Below are 9,607 nucleotides of genomic sequence, written 5' to 3'. Positions count from 1 at the left end.
TGGAAAATTAGTGGGTTGAAAATCTCCGGGCTTCGATGATCTTGAAGGTTAAGTCCTGAAAAACAGAATCTAATCAGAGAAAGACCGATGGAGGCCGATCTAGGGTTCTTCGATGGTAAAGTCAGTGGGCTGGAATAGAGAGAGATATTTCTAAGACTTTCTTTTGTTCTGTCAAAAAAAATCCGAATCCCTTACCTCTTCGTAAAGAAACGTTTATATAGTGCACATGGAACGGTTACTTGCTCTGATAACCGTTCCTATTGTCGAGGAATTCATCAAAGTTAGAGGTAGCTTCCATAACTTCCATGGAAGTTACTTTATCTAGACCGGTGCTTCATCACGAATAATGGAGGCCTTGGTTCATGGATAAGAACTAAACTTGCAAGTTCAAAATGTTTGCCTCATCCGTCCTTAATTAAGGACGGACGAGCCTTGGCTCAAAGTTGAATGTTTGCCTCGTCCGTCCTTAATTCATGACGGACGAGGCTTGATAGGGACGGACGGCTTTTTTGTTGCGCCCTTCCTCCGTTCTTTTTCCACAGACGTACTATATGGACGATTTTGGAGGTCACATTTTATACCATCATCAGTTGCCCCTTGTCCATGGGTCGTCCAAAGAGATGTAAGACGTGCGTTGGCTGCAGATTGGTGTGCCACGTGTCATGAATTCATTAGTGAAAAAATCTCGTCAATTGATTTAACCGAGGAGTTTGCCACGTGTCTCTTGTTGATTTGGTTACGTCGTTTCAGATGCCGGGATTTGTTCCTTATAAATAGTGGAATACCTCCATTACCCTCTTCATTTCTAAAATTTCTTCCCTTGTCCTTTCCTCGTCCTAGATCTTCGTCTAGAAGCTTCTCGCGTTTATAGCTTTCCTTCGTCCTAGATATAGGTATTTCTCTTCTTCTCGTCCTTAGTTTTCCTGTTAAGATGGTTGACGTTGTACTTTCCTCGTCTAGCGATAGTGTAGATAAGGCTATAGATGAGTATAATGACGAGAGTAGTTACGACAGTTCTAGTAACAGTAGTGATAGTAGTGGGGGGAATACCACGAACGAGGAGTATGTCTCTGGCATTCCTGGGCTTCCTATAGAGGTTGTACAGGAACAGCTTAGGAAGGCCTCAGGGTCTCAAGCTGGTACCTCGTCCACTGCCCCTCATTCTGGTCCTTTGGACGAGGATGAGGTCATTGTTTACAGTTGTGCAGTAGATATCCCTTCTAGGACAGACGAGCAAAGACTAAAAAACATTAGGGAGTAGTACCAAATTCCAGATGAGTTTAACCCTAGGTTGCCCGTCCGAGGAGAATGGTGCTGCAACCCTCACTTTGGGATAGGCTTCTATGAAGCTTATCTTTTGGGGGGTTTAAGATTCCCTTTGAACGCCTTTACTAGGGAGTTGTTGATTAGGTTAGGTTTAGGAGTATGCCAATTCAACCCAAATGCATGGAGATTAATCATCTCAATGCAAATTTTGTGGGGTGAAGTATTTGGAAAGGACCGTCCTCTTACTGTGGACAAGTTCCTTTATTGTTACAAACTTTTAGAGATACATCAATCCCTTGGCTTTCATCAATTCACAGCCAGGGGTAAAGATTGTAGATTGATCAAGTCCCTGACCTCGTCTGACAGAAAATGGAAGACGGAATTTTTCTTCGTCTCTGGCTTCTGGGCTGGGAATCCTGTAGACGTTGGCTGGGACACGTTTGGTTGTTATACCGGGGACCTAGGAAACCTTCGTCCTGAGGGTAAGTAGCTCCCCTTTTTCTTTTGATTTTCCCTTTACTTCTTTTAATATCAACGATTAATTAAAAAAAAAAACTTGTTTCATTTCAACTGTTGAACGACCGTCTTTGAGCAAATTTTACCGTGACCGCATCCACAGGGCTTGTCTTCACGCGGATAGGGACTTCCATTCCTTGGTCTCGCTTAGACGACTTGCCAAGTGGGGATTGGGCCCTAACCCTTCTGACAAAGCAATTGCACACGAAGTCATAGTAAGAAAAAGTAAGTCTTAAGTTCCAAACGTCCTTGCACATTGTTTACTTTGTTTTAATTCTAAAAATATTTTTACCCCTTTTTTTTTTTTAAGGAATGGCAACAATGAAAGGGAACAAGGGAAAGGAGGTGGCTGCTGAGGGGGATCGTCCTGAGATTGAAACTCAAGCTCGTCTTGTGACTGGGGAGAAGAGGAAGACGCTTTCGAAGAGCTTGGATTTGGGAAATCTCCCCAGTCGAAGAGGCAAAAAGGCTAAGTCTAGCTCGTCCCAGGTAGTCAAGCCTACCCTTCCCTCGTCCCAGCAGCCTGTACATATAGTTGACGTGGACTCGTCTATCCCAACTGAGACCACTCCATCCCAGACTACTCCGTCCAAGACTGTGTCAACCCCGTCTCAGCCTTCTCGAATGGTCCCTTCAAATATTATTGAAAATGAGGACCTGGCCTGGGAACGTTTCAAGAAGGCTGTGACTGACGAAGATATAAACGTTTGCTATGATATGTCCCCTTAAGGATTTTGAACACTCTGGTGTTCATGACCTTTTCAAGGTAATACTCATATCTCGTCTTGACCAAGGATTTTCACTTTCCTTCTTCGTCTCTCTCTTTTTTTTTTTTTAATTTTTATTTGTTGTTGTGTTTCTTTTTTGCAGGGCATGTCAAAGTTTATAGCGGCGTCTAGGCAGGCCACAGGGTTCGACAAGACGAGGATCCTGTTAGAGACGAGGATCCAGGAGTTGAAGGTCGAGGCGAGACAATGGGTTGAAGTGGCTGCCAAAACTACGGACGAGGTGAAGGAGTTAAAGACTTTGGTTGAGGAGTTGAAAACCAGTGCTGCGAAGAAGGACGCTCGTCTTGAGGTCCTGCAAAAAAAGAATGATGAATATGGCGCTCTCCTCTTCAAAGCGAAGGAAGACGCAGTGGCTGAATTTAAAGCGTTCAAACAATATACTGATGTTTTGGACACTAATTACGCAGCTGGGTTTAAAGATTTCAGAATGGAGGCTATGGAAAAGTTCCCTAGCGTAGACTTCAGCCCCATTTTACTTAATCTGAATGTTGCTGCCACTAATTCTCTCGTTCAGACTGGCTCCGATGACATCAATGTTGAAGACGATGCTACAACCCTGCCTCTTCAGGATGCCTCCAATGTCGCTCCCTCTACTTAAGATTTTTTTGATGTATTTTTATTTGGTCCATTTTGTGACCTTTATGTAATTTCAATACATTTACTTCGTCCAAGGTTTTAGGACGAGGTTTTAAACAATCATTTTCAGTTTATTTAGCAAGGGTTTTTTGGACGTAGGATATCCACCCTTGGCTTAATGAATGTCATTTTCCTTTTGCATATGTATGGACGAGTTTTATCTTCTTTTTTTTTTGCTTGACTTCGTCCATATTTTACATATATTCGTCTACCATTTTCATTGGAATTTCAAATGTAATTCATCTCTGTGAAATGGTAATAATCAACATTACTCGTCTAAGGACCTATTGAGAAATGATAAAAATCAGCATTACTCGTCCATGGACTTGGCTGATTTTTATGCTTAATGAAGTCTAAGGCCTTACATTTTACTCGTCCATGGACTGGATTGTTTTAATAAAGGCCTTAACAAGATTGAAATACAGCCATACATTTCTTCGTCCATGGCTTAATATGCACTTGTCTATGCATTTTCTCGTCCATGAGTCAGACATGTATTATGCTTTATTTCGTCCATGGTATGGATGAGTATGTTTTGGGCTTTATTGCAATTAGTTTTAAGCGCTGGCTTTGCTTCATCCTCTGATTTGGACGAGCATGCCTTGATGTTTTTCCCTTAGGAAAGTTTGTCATTATATCTCCGCGTTCAGAGAATTGTCTCATCTTATGCTTTTCAACCTTTTCAGGGGTAAATTTGAACAAACGTAGTATGGGAATCAGTGAATTACACAACATTATGTACATTCCACAAATATCGTTCATAACATAAGTATTGTTCAGAGACGAGGCATGCACCTTAGAGGCCAATGTCTTTATTTAAACAACACAAACTATAACGTTGTCCATAAATTTAACATAATAATAAAGCCACACAAAATATAATAATAAATTTTTTAATCCCTGAGCTCGTCCAGAGTCATACTGGCATTCTACTAATAGTACTTCCTCAAGTGCTCCACATTCAAGGATGCTCAAACTTCCTCCCATCAAGGGCTTCTAAGTAATAGGATCCTTGTCTTTTGCAGTTGACGACTCTGTAGGGCCTTCCCAATTTGGTCCAACTTCCCATGGGCTGGGTTCTTTGTTGCTAAGGAAACCTTTTTAGGACGAGGTCCTTATGTTAAATCGCCTTGGCTTTACCATTGCGTCATACCGCCTAGCTATAAGGTTTTATACCTTGCCATCCTTTGCTCAGCATCCGTCCTTACCGTCTATTAAATCGAGGTTCAAACGAAGTTGTTCCTCATTAGCTTCGTCCTGGTAGGTTGTCACCCTATGATTGGCCATGTGCACTTCCGCGGGTATAACTGCTTCAGTTCCATATGCTAGCTTAAAAGGAGTTTCTCCTGTAGGAGTTCTCACTGTCGTTCTATATGCCACAGAACACCTGGTAGCTCATCTGGCATACTCCTTATCCCCTCAAGCCGAGTCTTGATTATTTTTAACAAGGATCAGTTTGCAACTTCTGCCTGGCCATTAGCTTGTGGGTGGGCTGGTAAGGAGTAGTGATTTGAATTCCAAAGTGTATGCAAAAATCTTTGAAAATTGCATTGTCAAATTGTCGTCCGTTGTCCGATACCAGCACCCTAGGTACTCCAAATCTGCACACAATATTCTTCCACACGAAGTTCTTGACGTTTTGCTGTGTGATGTTGGCAAGGATTCTGCTTCTACCACTTGGTAAAATAATCAATACCAACCACGAGGAATTTCATTTGCCTTATACCTAGTGGAAATGGACCCAGAATGTCTAGTCCCATTGTGCAAAAGGCCACAGGGCCATCATTGGAGTCAAGTACTCTGATGGTTGCCTGGGGACGTTGCTAAACCTTTGGCATTGATCGCAGACCTTGACATAGGCCTTAGCGTCAGCTTGCATGTTTGGCCAATAGTATCACACGGACGACTTTGTGGACAAGCGACCTGGCTCCTGAGTGATTGTCACATGCTCCTTCATGAATTTCTCTTAATATGTAGTTCGCTTCGTCTGGGGCCAAACACTTGAGATAAGGCTGGGAAAAACCTCTTCTGTAGAGAATCTCGTCCATAAGAACGTACCTGGCCACCCTTGCCCTAGCTTTCTAGCTTCGTCTTTTTCTTCTAGGAGTCGTCTGTCTTTAGGTACGACACAATTGGAGCCATCAATTTGCTCTATTTTGCACCTGTTGTACTTCTGGGATGTCTATATTTGGCATATACTGAATTTCATCAATCTTGTCTACGGCTTCACTCGTTGAGGCTTCTTTCGCCAAGGCATCAGCTTCCATGTTCTCCTCCCTTGGGATTTGAACGAAGCTAACTTCTTCAAACTTCTTTATAAGGCGCATCACTCTGTTTAGATACTTCTCATTCGTTCTTTTTTAGCCTTAATTATTCCATTCACTTGGCCTATGATTAACTGAAAATCTCCTAAGACGAGGAGTGACTTCGCTTCTATAGATTTGGCCAATTCCAGCCCTTTGAGAAGTGCTTCATACTCAACTTCATTATTAGTTGTCTGATACTGCAAACGAACTTTGTGTTTTAGTTTGTCCCCTCTGGAGATTGCAAAACCACCCTATTCCTCCTGCGTACAGTGTAGACGAGCCATCCACATGGACGACCCACTTCTTGCTGTTTTCCACTTCACCTTCATCATCACAACTTAAGGTAAACTCAGCAATGAAATCTGCCAGAGCTTGAGCTTTTATGGCATGCCTTGGATGGTACTTTATGTCAAACTCACTGAGCTCGACGGCCCATTGGATCAAATGTCCTGCAGCCTCTAATTTGTTCATTGCCTTTTGAGTGGGTAATCTGTCATGACGTTAATGACATGAGCCTGAAAATATGCTTAGTTTTCTAGAGGCTGTTATCAATGCAAAAGCCAATTTCTCCATTAACGGGTATCGTCCTCTGCTCCCTCAATGCTTTGCTGGTATAATATACAGGTNCCCTCTTCCCTTACTAGTGCTGAACTCACTGCGTGTGGGGTGACTGCCAAATATAAGTACAACTCTTCTCCTTGCACGGACGGGCTCAATAATGGGGCTTTGGTGAGATATATCTTCAAATCTTCAAAAGCTTTCTGACACTCGTCGATCCATTCAAATGCTTTTTTAAGAACCTTAAAAAATGGCAAATATTTGTCAGTAGCTTTAGAAACAAACCTGTTGAGGGCGGCAACTCGTCCGGTGAGGGACTGGACTTCTTTAACATTGCTCGGAGGCTTTATATCCAATATTGCTTGAATTTTATTAGGGTTTGCTTCGATTCCTCTGTAGGAGACCATAAATCTTAGGAATTTCCCTGATGATACTCCAAAAGCACATTTGTTAGGGTTCAACTTCATATGATACTGCCTCAATGTGTCAAATGTTTCCTGCAAGTCGTCCAAATGTCTCTCCTCGTCTTGAGTTTTCACCAACATATCATCTATGTAGACTTCCATATTCCGCCCGATCTGTGGACGAAACATGTGATTGACCAATCGTTGGTATGTTGCTCCAGTATTTTTCAAACCGAAAGGCATCACTTCATAACAAAATAGTCCCTGACTGGTGATAAAGGACGTCTTCTCTTGGACTGCTTCATCCATCCTAATTTGATTATAACCAGAGAAAGCATCCAGGAAACTAAGCAACTTGTGGCCTGCAATAGAATCTACCAACTGATCAATGCGTGGCAACGGGTAACTGTCCTTGGGACAAGCCTTGTTTAAGTCAGTGAAATCAATGCACATTCTCCATTTGCCGTTCGCCTTCTTGACCATGACCACATTGGCTAACCAGTCAGGATAGTATACCTTTCGAATGAACTTCGCCACAATTAACTTCTAAACTTCCTCCTTAACAGCATTATCTCTCTCAGGGGCGAACACCCTCTTCTTTTGTCGCACTGGCTTAGAGGAAGGGCATACACTCAGACGGTGGGTAATGACATTAGGATCTATACCTAGCATGTCTTCGTGACCCCAAGCAAACACATCTCTGTTTCTTTTTAAAAAACAAATAAGGTCCTTCTTAATCTTCGCTTCCAGATCTGCTCCAAACCTGGTACACCTCTCAGGGTTATTTTCATCTAAGGGAATATCTTCCAACGCTTCCATGGGTTCTACCACAACTTTCTTTTCTTCAATATTCATTGCTTGAATTTGCTCGTCCGTAGCCAGCATGGCTAAATAACACTCCCTTGCTGCTAATTGGTCTCCCTGTACTTGGTCTATCCCATGTTCTGTCGGGAACTTAACTGACAAGTGGTAGGTAGATGTAACTGCCTTCCACCTGTTTAGAGTTGGCCTTCCAATTATTGCATTGTAAGATGACGAGCAATCTACTACTAGGAAATTCACATTGGTAGTCAACTGTCGTGGATATGCTCCTACCACCACTGGTAATGTAACAGTACCTACAGGCTGTACCTTCATTCCTCCAAAGCCTACTATAGACGAATGCACTGGACAGAGCTGGTCTCGTCCGATCCTCATCTGCTGAAAGGCTAGGTAATACAGAATGTTCGCTGAACTTCCGTTGTCTATTAGCACTCTTCTAGTTGTGTAATCAACAATGAGTAGGGCGATGACAATAGCGTCATCATGAGGATGATGGATTCTCTCAGCTTCCTCATCCGTGAAAGTAATCGGTTGTTCGTCCGTGGACTTCGCCCTTGGCGATCGTCCTGAAAATTGGACGCTCTGCACTTCCTTCAAGTATGCTTTCTTCGTCTTGGATGACCGTCCTGCCAAACTTCCCCCAATGATAACTTTTATCTCCCCCAATAGTGGTCGTGATGACTCTTCTACTTTCCCTTTCAACTTCTCATCCTTGTGATCTCGTCCAAGGAAATTTCTCAACTTTCCTTACTTTATGAGATTCTCAATCTGCTGCTTCAAATCAAAACACTCATCTGTGTCATGGCCATGGTCTTTATGAAAGCGACAATACTTGTTCCTGTTGCGCTTGTTGGGATCACCCTTCAATTTCTCTGGCCACTTCAGGGAAGGTTCGTCCTTGATTTGCATAAAGACCTGTTCAAGTGGCATGTTCAATGGAGTATATTGCTGGTTGCGTGCTGATGGACCTGTCTTCTTGTCCCGGTCTCTTCTGTCGTCCGTCTGTCCCTTCTTTGGATGAGGGCCTTGTTCTGGGTGGCGATTTGTATCCATTTTCTCTGTCCTCTTTCTTTTCTTAGCTATAATCGCATCTTCCGCGTTCATGAAGTTTTGAGCTGAATGGACGAGCTCCGCCATGGTTTCTGGCTCTTGCTCATAGAGTTTGTGGATGAACAAATCCTAATGGACTCCGTTGTGGAAAGCTGCTAACAGCAATTTGTCGTCCATCTCGTCCACTGTCAAGGCTTCCCTATTGAATCGAGTGATAAACGATCGCAAATTCTCATTTTCCCCCTGTTCTATTGTTAACAGACTGGAAGTAGAACGTTTGTGTCACTGACCCCCTATGAAGTTATTGACAAACAACTTGCTTAATTCTTCAAAAGAACTTACTGAATTTGGGGGTAATTTGCTGAACCATACTCTGGCTGGACCCTTGAGAGTGGTAGGAAAGGCTCTAAACATTATTTCGTTTAGAACTCCTTGAAGATGCATAATGGTCTTGAAGGTGGCAATGTGGTCAAAAGGATCTCGATTCTCATCGTAAATCTAAAGAAGGTATTTTAAACTTTGGTGGTAGGGGATGGCCATTGATGGAAGCCGTAAAGGGAGAATCAGTTCTATGAACCAAATCCTCTACTAGGTTCGCCCTCCTCATATTCTCCTTCATTTTGCCCATGGCCTTCTTCATCTGATCCAACTCTTTTTCCAAGTTGGGTACCCTTCGTGAGGTGGTATCCCTTGATTGACTCCCATGTTGAAAGTTCTCTCTGCCCTCTTGACTCCGAGTTTGCCCTTCTTCTTCATGCTCTCTATGTGTCTGCCTTCTTAAATTAACCTCTCTCCGTAGTTCTTGATTTTGGCGAGTTAACTCCGCCATCGCAGCCGCCATAGAGTGCATATGTTGGACAGATGATGCCTGCATAACTGGTGCAAATTGGCGATCGCGATAAGGGTTACTCGATGCGTCTCTACTCTGTTGAGGGCCTGGGCTAGTTGCCCTTGATCTTGTCCGAACCATTTCAACCCTTTATGGAGAAAGAAATCGCAGACCTAAACAAGTTCAAGAGCGACAAATATTTCTTTCCCACAAACGACGCCAAATGATAATCCTGGAAAATTAGTGGGTTGAAAGTCTCCGGGCTTCGATGATCTTGAACGCTAAGTCCTGAAAACCCAAATTCAATCAGAGAAAGACCGATGGAGGCCGGTCTAGGGTCCTCCCATGGTAAAGTCAGTGGGCTGGAATAGAGAGAAAGATATTTCTAAGACTTTCTTTTGTTCTGTTAAAAAAATGTCTGAATCGATTACC

At 42.9% G+C, this 9,607-nt stretch overlaps 1 protein-coding gene across 1 annotated transcript; it reads right to left on the bottom strand.

Annotated features, from left to right (window-relative positions):
- Positions 1–7,020: 7,020 nt before the first annotated feature.
- Positions 7,021–8,433, bottom strand: LOC136065629 (uncharacterized). Its single transcript, XM_065769115.1, has 2 exons — positions 8,048–8,433; positions 7,021–7,930 (listed from the first exon to the last, which is right to left on the bottom strand). The coding sequence occupies exons 1-2, from the start codon at positions 8,431–8,433 to the stop codon at positions 7,021–7,023; spliced, it is 1,296 nt and encodes a 431-aa protein (XP_065625187.1).
- Positions 8,434–9,607: the final 1,174 nt, after the last annotated feature.

Source organism: Quercus suber, unplaced genomic scaffold (assembly GCF_002906115.3).
Source record: "Quercus suber isolate HL8 unplaced genomic scaffold, Cork oak 2.0 scaffold_1057, whole genome shotgun sequence".
Taxonomy (NCBI): Eukaryota; Viridiplantae; Streptophyta; class Magnoliopsida; order Fagales; family Fagaceae; genus Quercus; species Quercus suber.
The sequence above is the reverse complement of the archived record's forward strand: the minus strand, read 5'-3'. Positions and strand labels throughout refer to the sequence as shown.

Coding starts and splice junctions, on each gene's coding strand:
- LOC136065629 (XM_065769115.1), bottom strand. CDS start 8,433: ATGGCGGAGCTCGTCCATTCAGCTCAAAACTTCATGAACGCGGAAGAT. Junction 7,931..8,047: donor CAGATTGAGAATCTCATAAA/GTAAGGAAAGTT, acceptor CATTGGGGGAAG/TTTGGCAGGACGGTCATCCA.